The sequence below is a fragment of the Anthonomus grandis genome, chromosome 12 (assembly GCF_022605725.1).
Source record: "Anthonomus grandis grandis chromosome 12, icAntGran1.3, whole genome shotgun sequence".
Classification (NCBI taxonomy): domain Eukaryota; kingdom Metazoa; phylum Arthropoda; class Insecta; order Coleoptera; family Curculionidae; genus Anthonomus; species Anthonomus grandis.
Genome location: NC_065557.1, coordinates 10,810,882 through 10,826,716, shown reverse-complemented (window position 1 = coordinate 10,826,716; position 15,835 = coordinate 10,810,882). Strand labels below are relative to the sequence as shown.

At 33.9% G+C, this 15,835-nt stretch overlaps 1 protein-coding gene across 2 annotated transcripts in view; it reads left to right on the top strand.

The window, feature by feature from the left end:
* LOC126743268 (paired amphipathic helix protein Sin3b) overlaps window positions 1-15,835 on the top strand; it is a 76,687-nt gene that overhangs the window by 16,511 nt on the left and 44,341 nt on the right. For both annotated transcript variants that reach the window (XM_050450272.1, XM_050450273.1), the window contains exons 2-5: window positions 1,704-2,803; window positions 9,299-9,793; window positions 11,505-12,240; window positions 15,295-15,502. In XM_050450272.1, the coding sequence (XP_050306229.1) occupies window positions 1,724-2,803; window positions 9,299-9,793; window positions 11,505-12,240; window positions 15,295-15,502 (2,519 nt within the window). In that variant the 5' untranslated portion in view covers window positions 1,704-1,723. The remainder of the gene's footprint in view (window positions 1-1,703; window positions 2,804-9,298; window positions 9,794-11,504; window positions 12,241-15,294; window positions 15,503-15,835) is intronic.

The following is a 15,835-nucleotide window of genomic DNA, read 5'->3' as shown; positions in this document are numbered from 1 at the left end:
ATAATCATGAACTAAAGTATGGAAATATTTTCTTTTCGCCTATATCTTTAATAATTGTTTATCAATAACAGATTTTATGTCAAAATATAAACCAACACCACTAAATAAATTAACTTTTATTCAGGAAATAAAAATACAATTTAATACAATGGGACCTTATAAAACATAAAAAAAACTCTGTGGACACATGTATAGAAAGACTATACAAACATATGGAAAAATCCTTTGCCTTAATAACTTCCCTACATCTTCTTGGCAGTGAATCAACAAGATTGTGACACACTTCAACTGGAATATTCTTCCGCTCATCTTGTAAGATCTCCCATAAATGATTTTTATTATGTATTATTCTTTTCCTAATTTTCCGCCCCAAGTACTAAAAATGTTCAAACGGATTTAGGTCCGGCGATTGCGGAGGCCAACTCTATTCAACGCTTTTCTCTAAAAACCAATTCTTTACCAAGCGGGATGAGTGTTTGGGATCATTATCTTGTTGGTACCCCCACAAAAGAGACATTTCTTCTTCAGCTTTCAACTTTCCATTTTTCTAGTTATTTCTACCATCAGACCCGTCCCAAACCTTGAAAAGCATCTCCAAACCATAATACTACCCCATGCTTTACAGTAGGTTTTTGGTACTTAATGTCAAATTTTTTTCCAACAGGCCATTGAACAAATGACCTTCCATCTGAACCAAATACAGTAAATTTACTTTCATCACTCCAACGCGCTGTACCTCCGTTTTGAGGTGTCTATTTTAAATGCCTTTGAGAGTGAAGTCTTGCCCTTCAATTTTTTTTGAGACTAGTGGTTTTTGACAGTAATTCTTTGAAACAATCCAACTTCATATAGGCGCCTTCTCACACTTCGAGCCGTTATATTTGTGTTGAAATTTCGTGAATTTCTGCACACATTTGAGAAAAAAAAACAGGAGCACGGTTAGTGATCGAAATCTTTTTAATGCATTTTTCGATAGATGGGGTAGTTTTTCTAAAGCAATCTGATTTTAGCTGATGATTAATATTACTAAATAGCCCATACTTCTTCAAAGTTTTTGAAATAACACTTAAACCCAATAACTATGCTGTAATGCAGTGCTTTACACCTAATCTCTTTAAATCAACAACTCTAAGTCGCACCTCTTTTTGCAAACACTCATTTTTCCTCATTTTTAACACAGTGTTGGATACAATAGTAGCAGAAAAATACTGTACTAATTATTCTTAAATATGCACATCAGACATTATCTTTCCATACATATGACCAAGCCCTAAACAAAAAAGGCAGATAAGAAAGGAATGTCTACAGCCCAAAATAAAAGCATGCAATAAAACTGAAGCATAATGACCCTAACTATATTAAATAAACGTAGTATATTTTTTTTGTTAAATACAAGGTTTGCTGAAAAGGTGATTGAATTAAAAATATTTCCATACTTTTGACTGTATCCTAGAGCATCAAGTTTTTAACATAAAAATATCACAAATAATTCTTTTTGGTGCAAGCTCAGTCGCTCATTCTCTTTTACATGATTCAGTGAAATCCATGATTATATTTCATTACACGGATATTTACTAAACAATAAAATAATTTTTATTGTTTCTATAATAACCATCACAAATACAGGGTCAGCATTAATTAAACTATAACAATAATATTAAACTTCATTTCATTTTTAATAATATTTTTTTTTTAAATTTTAGCCAACTGAAGGTAATTTGAGATGAAACGTTTACGAGTGGATGAACCCTCCAAGGAAGGAAGTGGACCCCCATCCATTGCCCCAAGTTCCCTTTTCCGGTCGTCTTTACCGAATGCCGCCCCAGGTCTGGCATATCCGAGTGGGACGACCACTGTGAAAGTGTTAAACGAAGGTATGCAATCCGGACTGTACTCGCAGGCGCCCCCGGTTAGTTACGGTACGATGCCCGTAGCAGCAGCGCCCCATTCAGGTGGCAAGCCCCAATCGATGCCCATCGCCGTTGCCGGACACAACGCGATGCGTACTTCGGGAGCTTCGCCACCGAACGCGAGCCTTCAGGAACCCCCTCCCCAACAATCCGGTAATTTTCAGAGGTTAAAGGTGGAGGACGCGTTAAGCTACCTCGACCTAGTAAAATTTAAGTTTGGCAGCAAGCCTCAAGTGTACAATGACTTTTTGGACATTATGAAAGAGTTTAAGAGCCAGAGCATCGACACTCCCGGCGTTATAGAGCGCGTCTCGAACCTGTTTAAGGGTTTTCCCGATTTAATTGTAGGTTTTAATACGTTCTTGCCTCCGGGATATAAGATCGAAGTGAGAAGCGATCAGGGCGGCTACGCCTTCTCGGTATCGGTGAGTATGCCGAGCCCGACGGGCACCATTTCGTCCGATCAGCAAAAATCCGCGATGATTTTGAGCGGTAGCGGTCGAATTATGCCGGCTCCTCCCAGCCAACCGGTAGGTCAACCGCCACCCCCTCGGCCGATATCGGTGCAGACGCAGCCGCCCCAACAGCAGTCGCAACCACAACCGCAGCAGCAACAACAGCAGCCACCGCCACAACCACCACCGCAACAGCAACAGCAGCAACAACAGTCGCACCAACATATTCCTTCTGTGCTGCCACAGCCGCCTTTGGCGCCTCCCTCTGTGACACATCACCCGCCATCTGGGTATGGCATGTCTGCGCCCACTAATTATGGACTATCACTTTCGGCTGCGCAGGCTGCAGTCACCCACGCCCTTCAGGGGCATACGGATACTCCTCAGAATCAGCCTGTTGAGTTCAATCATGCTATCAACTATGTCAATAAGATTAAGGTAAGGGTTTTTTTGCTGCACTTGTTTTTGTTCTGCTACCCATTAATTTAGTTTATTTACACATTTGTTTGAGCTTGATAAACCCGATTTCAGATCAAATCAAATACAGTACCGCTCAAAAGTATTTGTCCACCATGTATTCTTTTTAATATTTTAAATTAGACACAAAAATCTTATCTCCATACCTATATTTAGATTGTATCTCTTTTGTAAATTGCATATATGCTTAAAGAGCATACCTATCAACTATAGTTCGTTGAAAAACACTGAGTATTTAAAAATAGTCTTGCAAATAACAAACAATATAGTGAAAATATGCTTTTCTTCTAAAAAACTAATCTGTTTACAGCTCGTTTCCGATGAAATTTGAAACATTTAAAGGTGTTTAGTCTTCAAGAATTGATTTTGTGTAACATTGGTAAATAATTTCGCTTGCTTATTGACGATTGTCACCGTTTCTTTAAAATGGCTAAAACAAAAAAGTTATCGGTAGAAACAAAAGGTATTTGTATCATTGGACTTTATAAGGCTGGAAAGACTAACCGTCAAATTTCGACGGATTTGGGAATTCCAAGGCGGACTGTCGATTATAATGTTAGGAAATTCACCAGAGAAGGGACTATTAGCAACAAACCTCGATCGGGAAGGCCAAAGGCAACAAGTTCAAAGGAGGATTTAAATATTATAATAACAAGCAAACGCAATAGACGTCTTACCGCCCCTGAAATCACAGCAAAAATCAACAAAGAGCGTAAAAAAGCGGTCAGTGTTTCGACAGTAAAACGGCGACTTTATAATGCTGGTCTTAAAGGACGTTTAGCTGTGTCAAAACCGCTACTGCAGGATGTTAATAAGAAGAAAAGACTTGAGTGGGCCCAATCACACAAAGAATGGACCATTGATGACTGGAAGAAAGTTCTCTGGAGTCGAAAATCGAGGTTTTTGGAACGAAGAGGCGAGTTTTTGTTCGCCGTTATGCCAATGAAAGGGTCGCTGAGAACTGTACGGTGGCCTTAGTTCAACACGGTGGTGGCTTGGTGATGGTGTGGGGTTGTTTCGGAGGATCTGCACTGGGCGATCTAATTAGAATAGAGGGAATTCTTCGAAAAGAGGGTTACAAAACAATTTTAAGTGACAATGTACTTCCTTCTGGTACTCGAATAATTGGGGAAAACTTCAATCTTTCAAAATGACAATGACCCCAAGCACACGTCGAAATTGTGCACGCAATATTTAGGTCAATTACAAAGGCAACATCTTCTGAAAGTTATGGTATGGCCCCCACAATCACCGGACCTCAATCCTATCGAATTACTGTGGGATGAACTGGAAGGGCGAAAATCATACCCCACATCAAAAGAAGACTTGTGGAGCATCATCCAAGAAGAGTGACACAAGATACCTCAGGAAACTTTGGACAAATTAAATAGAAGACTACCGAAATTCTGTGAAGCTGTTATTAAGAATCGAGGCGGACATGTAGATGAATCGAAAATTTGATTTTCTTAAATTTAATTAATTGAAAAGTGTATTGTTTATATTCATTTTGTTATAAATAAACCGTTTCATAGGAATAACTGATGGGTTTATTATTTTTAGCTATAACTTTAAAACAGTCATATGTGGGCAAATACTTTTGAGAGGTAGTGTATGTATTTATTAATACATTAAAAAATATGTGTTTGTACAAGTCAAGATGTAAGCCTAATGGTTAAAACTAAATATAAAGCAGTAGAAATTTAAATTATCACATCTAAACATACTTCATATAAAATATAACAAACAGAACATGTAAAGAGAATAAACTTTCATACAGTATCGGATAAATGCAGGCAGCAAAGTCAGAGAGTAGAGGTGCATTAAAGATAATCCATAATTAAACACGCAAGAGTAATTAACCGCAACAAGAACATTATTACAACAGAATCATCAATCAAAGAAAATTAAACTTGCTTACCAAATATAGTTTATCATTTTTAAAAATTATATTGGCTTCAAGATTTCTTATATGGCCTCTTATTAAAGAACTGGACACAATAGTATCCAAGAAACTCGTCTGGTTCTAGAGAGTCTGTGATATTTCTTCTATGTCTATTTTTGTAATGGCGTATATCTGAATAAGTTCTAAACTGTAAGATGTTATTAACAATGTAAACTAAACATTGATAGATGTAGGAGCAAGGAAATGTAAGTATATGGAGGTCTGTGAAGAACCGCCTAGAACAATCTCTATACCCCAGGCCAACCATAGTCCTGATACATCATTCACGAACATCTCCGAAAAATGTGGTCCCGTCTTGCATAAACCGCATGTTCCGCCGTAAGGCTAGTGGTACATCTTCTAGTAGTGGGTTTAACTGTTGTTGAAAGAAGTTTAAATAGAGGGGCCCGTTCAGATTAGGAGGAAGTTCAAAAAGAACAATAAAAAAACAGATATCAATCAGACCACACGAAATATTTACCTTGAATTCATGCTGAAAATGTCGTTCCTTTAGAGCATGTGGATTTTCGGATTTTCCCACAAATGATTGTTTTTTTAAATTAAAAACACCTCATCTAGTAAACGTCGCGTCATCAGTGAAAAGAAGGTCATTAAGAAATTCCTGGTTTTCGGATTGTTTATCTAGCATAAATTGAGCAAACTGTAGGCGAATTAAATACTTAACTGACGAGTACTGAGATCTGGATTTTCCGAAATACGAGCTAAAACCTCTTCTTCATCATCGACGTTGATATTTTTTTGGAGCACCTTTTAAGGTTTTAGGACGAAAATGTGTCACATCATTCTTAAAGATTTCCTGTGCATAGCTAGAATGGCCCCACTTCAGAATTGCATAGCACATATTTGCAGAAAAATTACCATAGTAGGCAAACAAAATAGTGGACAAGGATGTAATAGCCCTTAAGGACTTTATCATGAAAAGTATTCCACTTAGTTTGCCTGATAGGGGATATATGTATATATGTTCTTGCCATGTTACTTTATCATATACAAAAATTCCTTGGAGGCACAAAAGCAATAATTGTGCAGTTTAGCTTTTTTTGTTAAAATCAACTTAATTTATTGTCAATCAAATCTTGTATGAAAGTAAGAGAAAACGTAATAGATATTTAGACCTCTCATGTTCAAATATTATATTTAAGAAATAGTATCTATGAAAAAACATCTTTATAATCTGGCCACTTTGTAGTTGAGTTCTATCACATATTGGTAATTTGATTTTTGTTATATGAAAATGGCCCAATCATAGTAGAAACCCTATGGTTAGTGATAAATCAAGAGAATATTTTCAGTGCAGGCATATAGTATCTATTATACCCAGTGAAGGTATATATCAAGTTATAAACACTTATCCCTACTCAGTTTTCCTGTTGCGATATTAGAAAAAAAAGTTAATCTAATTGTAAAATTAGACAAACTAAACGCAAACTCGGCGATAATATTACTTCTGGGTGCTGAGTTATAAATCTTTAATTTTATTTTCTAACTTCTCTCTGTTATTTTTTTTCTAATCTTTCTATACACACATAACTAAACGTAGCGTTTTCAGAAGAAGGAAAGGAACAATTCCTCACATAATGCTCGAATGCATTAATTGCCACCCTAAGTTATGTGAGGAGCTATGTAAACTTAGGTTAACATCTCAAATAGTGTTGACAATGAAGAATTACCTGCTTGCTAAAAATTTGAATCCTTAACAGAAATAATAACGACTTGCACCCTTGTAAATGATTTAACTGGTCTGTGAACTATGCCTTGCGTGAAGTGTTTAACTGTTCTGTGAAAGCAAAAGTCAGCAAAAACAAAAATTAAAAAAATCATCCATAGTTCACAAAGATACTGATTGTTTAAGTTATAACATTAAACAAAAGAAAAACACATAATCTACATTACAATAAATTTAATAAAACTTTTGTCAAATGGTGACATGTTTTGCCTTAAGGGCATCATCAGACCAGGCAAAAACAACAAACAATTAAGATGACTGTCAACATCAAGGCAAAATTTGTCATCTCATTTGTTTAGATCTATTTAATTTACTGTGAGACTGTGTATTCATTTTGTTTAATGTTATAACAAATTGAAGGTCAAAAGTTTCACAGTGTTGTTGGAGTCAGTTACTTGTGAAGTGCTGACCCAAATATAAATCTAAATAGGAACCCAGTTGCAGAGAAAACTTAGTAATCTATGCTAATACCACCATACATTAGGATATGAGCACAAATAAGCTCTCTGAAAGCACCCTAATGAACAATGGGACAAAAGTATACCAAGTGATTAAGATCTCAGTCCCACACATTGTTAAACCAAATATGGATAGATTCCTAAACCAAGAAAAAAATAGGAAGCAAGAAAATTGGTGATTTTTTTTATAGCAATTTTTTTGCTATAAAAAAGTTATAAGGTGATTTTGGGAAAAGTTGCGAAACTGCAGAATTACTATAAGAACTTAACTGAGCAATTCATTCAGAAGTATTATTTTTAAACGGTTATATTAAGATTCATAATAAAATCTTGATTGATTCGAGCAAGTCAATGCAGAAACCCTATTGACTATTGTCAACATGTTTGCTTACAATTGTGAATATTTGGTATGCAGAAACTCAAATTCAATTTTCGCTTCATACTTGTCAGGTCTTGATAAGGAGTAGAGAGTCATTAAAAATATAAAAATTTACTATACCGAAGCCATAAAGTTTATAAAAACGTCCGAAAACGTGTAAGGAAAACATTGATCATTTAAGACCCATGAAACCATTATATTTTAGGTAATAAAAACTAATGAATATTAATGGGTATGATTATTATGGCTCATAGATCATTTTGTTCAAAGTGTGTTCAGTATTGGCACAATTAAATTCGTATTTAGTCACTGGTTGTTAGAAGATAAACTTTAAAGGTAGATTTACTTGTCCTGATGAATTTCACGAATGATTGAACTATCACGAAATGAATTGAACGATGCGTTCCAATCCTGCTTGTGGCAACTACTTAGTTATAACGTTGACCTAAAAATTATGTTTCTTTTTGAAATATTTTTTATGCTTAGGTTCCATCTCAATTGAACACCGCGAGTACAAAACGAGGTAAACTTTTTACATTGGTAAAAGGTAAGGTAAGTTACCAGCAACAGATTTGACAAAAAAACAAGGTAAACACAAGAATGGTACCTCCTATAAGAACAGAGATGAGTTAAATTTTACTTTTTCGGCTAATTATGAGAAAGCCAAGTCATAACATTGACAAAACAGTCCTAACTATACAACCTGGTGTTCTGCCTACAAAATTTATGAGACTATCAAGTGAAGGTTGATATCTCTTATATCTGAGATGTTAGTAGGGTTTCTGCATAGATTTGAATATCCTCCATTGTAATATATTTAATATTTCTAATAATTTGCTAAATGCGGGCTGCAAGATATCATGTGCAAGAAGACTTCTTACTACTTTTTGATCTGGAATTAAGGTTGCTAAATGTATATATTACAGATAATATACTTATTGTTATCTTTTGAGTGTATTTAAAAAAAAATGTCCATACTTATATAGACGAGAATTTTAATAACACAATGGAGAAAATTTAGAATTTTACTGAATCAAATCTGTGTGATTGGAAATTAAATTTTTAAAATTTAAACTGGGTCCTCCAAGATGAAATATAGAGGGTGTTACTTAACAGTATATTAACATAAAAAAAGACATTCATGGACTGAATTCAATTTGAAAAGTTCATATAAACCTGTACTCTAAAATGGTTGGTTTTTAAGATAAAGGGTGTTTAATACATTTTTTAAAGACAGTAATACTGAACTGATTTTATGGTATAGAAATATACTTTTTGGATGTTAATTTTCTTTTAATTAGCAACTAGTCGCATAGCTATAACTAAATATTACTAATGAAATTTCACAAAAAAAAAAGTTTATATATAAAGCTTTTTTCACTTTTATCTGAAATACTTTTTTTAAATAAACTTTAACACCCTGTATCATTCAAACCTAGCTTTATAGGGTCGATGAATTATAGACTTTTTTACTTAAAATCGGTTCAGGAATTCCCCTTTCCAATAATTATGACATACCAATAAGTAACGCCCGTGTATAAAGGTTTAATTCACTTTTGCAGTGACATCTTGAAGTCTTCAAAAGTTCTATTTTTTTTCAAACTAATATATATAATTATTGCACGTTTATGTTAAAAGTGTCACTATACTAAATACGAAAAAATAATTACATTAAATTTTCTGTTAATAATTACACTTAATTATAAAATTAATTCATTAATAACAATTTGATATATCTTAAAAATTCATTTACGGGTCATATAAAAACCTAATTTCTGCTGAAAATTCCCTATAGAGGCACTTTTCTGAGTATTCTAACTGAAATTTAGAGTGAATTTCGCTAATTTAATAGCAGTACATCAAGTACATCAACATTGCACCCATCATACTAATTTGTGATAGTACTGTACCGAACTTTTACGACTTCCAGAACCGTTTCCAAGGCCAACCCGAAAAATACAAACGATTCCTCGAAATACTGCACACGTACCAAAAGGAGCAACGCACAATGAAGGAATCGAACGTCGGGGCCAACGTAAAACATCTCACTGAACAAGAAGTCTACAGCCAGGTGGCCAAATTGTTTGAAAACCAAAGCGACCTGCTCGCCGAGTTCGGTCAATTTCTACCAGATGCCACCAGCCATATCAATCAGGCGCCGGTGTTGGAACATTCGAATTCGGTGAATAAAAAGTCATTGAAGCCGTACCATAGGGACAGAGACCATTTGCCCGACCGGCATATCTCTCACAAATCCAGCCATCAATCGGGATCGGCCAAGAGGTCTTCGTCTCCTTACTCCAGTTACCATCACAGGGACGCGCCACCGCCCAAAAAGCATAAAGTCTCGCCTGCTTTTAGGGATGTGAGTCTTAGTGAGGCTGGGAAATATGGTACTTTGAATGATTATGCTTTCTTTGATAAGGTTAGTATTGGTAGTACTAGTAAAGTTTTATTTAGTGTTGAGATATCTATTGAATTAATTTTTCTAAAAAAAAATCTTAAAAATAAAGTCTTTTATGACTTTATAAAGAATTCATAAATAGTAATAAGGTTATCTGATATCCTAAACCGTCTATTATCTGTCTTGGTTATTATGTTTTAAATGTTCATTTCAAAAAAATGGAATAGTATTTTATTAGTGTAGTATCCAATTTTCATTATAATTTTAAGCTTTCTTTCAATATACTTTAATTTTTGATTTGTAAAAATGCTTTGCATATTTCTTACCAGTAAACATTTGAATTTAAATAGTTAAGAGTTATAGACAAATAGGATAAATTGTTTCAGAAACATTGAAAAACACATTCCGGTTTTCCATTTTGCTTAGCAATAATAGGTGTAAAACAAAAATCGAAAAGTAATTATCGTTTCATGTGAAATACTGGGGAACTGATAAGATTAGAAGCAAATCAATGACCCCTTTATTATGCACTATTTTATGAATCTATTTAGATAAATCCTAATGCATGTCATTTGTATTAAATGCACCTATTTAAGTCCATAATTTGATTGTTTCATATAATCTTAATGGATCTCGAACTAAACGGTCAGACTGCAAATGTCAGCTGAATTTTGCTTTGTTCTTCATATATCCTGGTCTGCTTACTCCTATAAATCTTACTAATTTTTTTCTAAATTATTTGTTCAGCATTTTTGTTTCATGACGTAATTTTTTTCTATTTTTTTCCAACAGCCTATAAACCACTGTTCTTATACCTTTTCCCATCAAATGAGTTATGTTCTTCCTTATTATCCCTAGGAAAGCTAATACCATGTTGGTGTTTCCATTATTAAGAAAAAAACAATAATACATCTAGTACAATAAATTTGACAATAAATATTCACCTCGAGAATGACCAGATGGTCAGGAATTATTTGAAAATAAATAAATAAATCGTTTTTAGTCCGGCAAGTAATTAATCTTTTTATCAGCAATAAAAAATTAAGAGTATTTTAAAAAATATTTTTTCTACAAACAAACAATTAAACATTTTATAAGATAATTATTAGTATTTAGTAGCATGACCTTTGTTCTTCAAAACGGCAGTACACCTGTTTTTTCTTTCCATAAAACCTTTTTGTTTAAAGTTTTCTTGCCCGCAACTCGGTTTTTTAGCTCTCCAAAGATTCTCAATCGGATTTAAGTCCGGCGATTAAGATGGCCAATTAAAGTATTTCAGCTTATTTGATTTAGTATTATTTTTTTAAAGTTTAGTAAGTAGTTCATATAAATTTTATATTTCTCAAAATTTTTTAATTAAAAAATTAAAAACTCGTATGATTTTCATTATTGTGACGTATGTATGTACATTGCTTCAGTGACTTTGACATGAATAAATGATTTGAATTTGAATAGAACTTAAATTATTCCAATGACTTGAATAAATATTGATGTTTTATATATTTTTGAAATCGGAATAAAAATGTCATTCTTTTTCGATAGGTAGTATGTTAGCTTCCCTGTTTCCTTTGAGAGTTTTAAAAACTCTTAGATATATATTGGGCGAAACTTTTTTTATTTAATTAAAAACTGGCTTTTATATTTAATTCTCTATACGTCATTTTAATTAGGATATTTTTTTTGTGGTTAATTGATGGTTACTGTTAAAAAATAAATAAATATTCTATTTCAGGTCCGCAAAGCACTACGCTCCCAAGAAATCTACAATAACTTCCTTCGCTGCCTTATCCTCTTCAATCAGGAAATAATTTCCAAAAGTGAACTGTTACAAGTCGTCACTGCGTTCCTCGGCAAATTTCCCGAGTTACTCAAATGGTTCCGCGAATTCATGAGCCAAAATGAGACGGTACCGATTCCATTCAGCGTTGCTAGACCGGAACGTCCTCAAGGCGATCATAAACTCGAAATAGACTTTTCTACCGCAAAAAGGCTCGGCGCTAGCTATTGTACCATCCCGAAAGCGCAAGAGGGGTTAAAATGCTCCGGAAGGACGCAACTTTGCAAGGAGGTGCTGAACGACCAATGGGTGTCCTTCCCCACCTGGTCATCGGAAGATAGTACTTTCGTTAGCTCGCGTAAAACTCAATATGAGGAATATATGTATCGTTGCGAGGACGAGCGGTTCGAGTTGGACGTTGTTATAGAGACTAACGCGTCTACCATTCGGCTTTTAGAGTCGGTTAGTAAGAAAATGGGACGGATGAGTGCGGACGACTTGGCAAAGTATAGGCTGGACGACACGTCCGGGATCAGTTTGACCACATTACACCAGAAGGCGTTAAAGAGGGTTTACGGGGAAAAGGCCCTCGATATTATTGAAGGGCTGAAAAAGAATCCCGCTGTTGCTGTTTCTGTGATTTTGAAGAGGTTGAAGGCTAAGGAGGACGAGTGGCGAGAGGCACAGAAAGGTAAATCTTATTTGTTTTTTTTTTAATTGAAGAATTTAAGAGATTTTACCTTACAATGTTTTCGGAATTACATACAAGACAAGGTGTTTCAGAAAAAGATGCTGATCCTTAAGGGAGTGGATCCTTAGGTGAGTTTAAAAAGAAAAGTTGTATCCCAAACATCCTTTTGAGTAAAAAATTGTAATTGGAAAAATGTTTAAAGGATTCACCCTCTTAAAGGATTAACGTCCTTTCTTGCAACCATCCGTATAAATACAGTTTAAACTAAATAAATATTGCTATTTTCAAAATTGGCACATCAAACAAAATTTGGAAAAAAACTTTAAAGTCGAAAGCTCGTTTGTGTAATTGTTAAGGACCAGATCCCTTTTGATAGGTTTTGCAGTACTGAAATAAAAAATTCATAGGTATATCATATCTATTTCACAGTGATAAAAAATGCAAAGTAAGCCACGTTTTTCTATGATAAAAACAGTTTTTTTGGGGGTACACAATTGTGGGTCTTGGGATTTAACAAATAAAAGCACTTTTGTTTAGGCGAAGAAAAACGTTACACTTAGTGCATCAAATTCTTGAGCAACTTTTGCATCAGTCTAACCTACATTTTTCCGAGTTCTCTAGTTCTTCGTTGTTTGTCCAGTTACTTAACTTTTTCATCATCTAAATTTTTTGTTTCCTCTAAAACACGACTTTAGTTCCTGCAACCAAATACTCTCCAAGATTAAGCCTGAACTCTAAAAGATCCATAATTTAATTGCTGCAAAGATTTTGACTTCTGTAATCTTTTTAGTATTCTATCCAGCTGTTTACTAGTGCTAAATCAAAGGAGTGTACAATGACTTTGACTGTCTACTTTCTTATTTTTATGTCTTATGCGGCTAAGCACGTTGACGATTTTCTGTATTCTTCATTCAATCTGTAGAGAACCGTTTTCCAAATATGCGTCGCTGATGTTACTCAGTGTCCTATTATTTTTTCCCCTACTATTTTTTTCTGTATGTCTTGTTTTTTCTGTATTTTATTCCATCTTTTGACCTCGGTGTCAGATCTCTTCCAAAAGCTGTCGAGATCATTAGAATTATTGTCTTTCCACTTTGTGATGTAGTGTTTATCATCAGTCCTAACTACCTAATTTATGACATTATCTTTTTTTAAATAGAAGCCCTTTATCCAGTTGGACATAATAGTAGCATCAATGTTTAAAGTTATTAATTTGTAGTCCGTTTATATTCTGATAAAGTCTCGACCTGCCGCAAAATTACTGATGCGCCCAATCCCAGCTCTCTGTTTTTGAATGGAGTATTATGGCACTGGTAGATTTCGAAATCCAACACCAGTCCAACCGATGTTGTAACCACAAACGTCTTAAAGTTTATCGGTCTTTGTTTGTTGCTTACACATCTCCGAACTGGACACCCATTTAAGAACGGAGTCATTTGGTCGTCTATTAAAAAGGCTTTTTTTTTAAATTTCAATGCTTCAAGAGCGTCTTTGGACAAGATCAATTACAGGCTGTATTTTAATAAAATTTAATTATTTAGCAAAATATTCATTTCGAGTTTTTACATTAAATGGACTGTAATTTTCTTTTACGGGAAAATCTTTGCTTCCGAAATTTTCATGCTTTCATTGCAACTTCTGGAAATCAGAATCTGATTCTTTTGGAAAATCTGACTGCTCCCATTTTTCTGCCCCACTTTATCTAATACTTGTTTTCATCATCCCTTAATCGGTCTAGATCGATTACTTCATTACTTCTTCCTGTAATTAAATTTTTATAGAATTGCAGGAATCAAATAAAATTAATAAAAGAATTGATATCGAACTAAGCTCCCGTGCGTCACAACCTGTCAACTCTCAACCTCACAAAATCGCTCTTGGAAGCAACATTTTTAAATATAGTTGCAGTCTACACATGTAGTATGCATATTCGGAATTTAGTATCGTAATTTAATTGGAGAATCCTCAAAATTTGTTTATGATTTACAAATAATCAATTACCTTCAAGTTTTTCATTTTAACTATTTTCCAATAATTCGTAAGTTAGTTTATCGTGGTGATTGTTTTCAGTTTTGTTTTTGAGTGTCATTATAATAAGACAGGATTGACTCTTCAAATGTTTTTTTTTCTAATCTAGAGTATCCGAATCTCTAATGTTCAAATTTCTACCACTTAACTACGTTCGGCCGTATCTCCTTTTTTTCTACACGAACCAAAAAATGGATTTTAAATAATTTGAGCAGGGTCACAGATAATACGTTTTAATTCTTTAATGGTTAAAACAATATAGAAAACCAACTTTACGTTTGGATTTATTTAACATTTTTTACGTTTTTATTCCTGTGAGAAATTTAACTTTTCCTAATAACAGCAATCAGTCAAAAAAAAGTGGCTTATTGAGTAGAGACAGGGCTCTCCTGATCAATTTATGTAGTGAATTTTAACATTTTAATTCCAAATAATGGATAAAACAAAACTAAGTTTAAAGGCAATTAAAATCAACAAAAATGCATATTCTATTAGTATCTATAGAAGCTTGGAAACTCCAGCTAATTAGATTGAAGCAAATTATTCGTATAGTTTAATTCCATGATTAAATAATAATACCTCCCAAGGATCCTTCTTAACTTCCAAATTATGGATTGACTAGTTTAGAACCTAAAGACATAATATTTAGACATATTTTCTTTTTCTTTGGAGCTTGATAGCAGGATATTTTTGATGCAATTTTAACTTAAAATCCTAAATTTTAATAATCGCTAAACAAATTGTTTACTTTTCTCTCGCTCTTTGTTCTAAAATTTTGTTTCTTTATGTTTAAATACCGATTTACAACTAATAAAATCCCAACATTGTATAGTCGCGTATACCCAACCAAAACACTAAGATAAACGAAAAGGAGAAAATTACCCTTTATCTCCTCCCGGTCCCCGGTAGAAAATTGAATTAATCCGAAAAATACGACTCGATACGGACGCGTTCGTGGCGAGCGGTAGAAAATTGAACATAAAAAATCACCATCTATACAGTAATGAAAACCGCTTTTCTCAAAAGGTTTTAACAAAATATGGCGGGAACAAAACGAAAAATACTACCTGAAGAGCCTGGACCATCAGGGCATAAACTTTAAACAGACCGACCTGAAAGCCATAAGGACAAAGAATCTGTTCAACGAAATCGAGACCATCTTTGATGAGAGACACGATCAGAACGAAGAGGGTCCCGAACCGTATTCCGGACCCCATTTAGCCATTCCTTATAGGTAAGAATTGAAGTAAATATTTTTATACAGTGTGTCTACTTAAATTGGTAATATATGGGAAAGTTTATTATTATTATTAGTTTCATGAACAAATGTTATACTTTATAAAAAGTTCTGCATGGTCTGAAATCTGAAATGCAATAATCAAATATCAAATTTTATTAGTCGTATTCGAGGTTTGTCAAAAAATGTGAATTTTGCTCAACAGTAAAGCAACTTTATTTTTGATAATACCGAAAATTGTTATAAAGAGAAGTTGGTTAGAACTAAAAATGATATTTAAATATGCAATTACATCCTGATACTACTTAAAATATATTTTGTACAATTTTT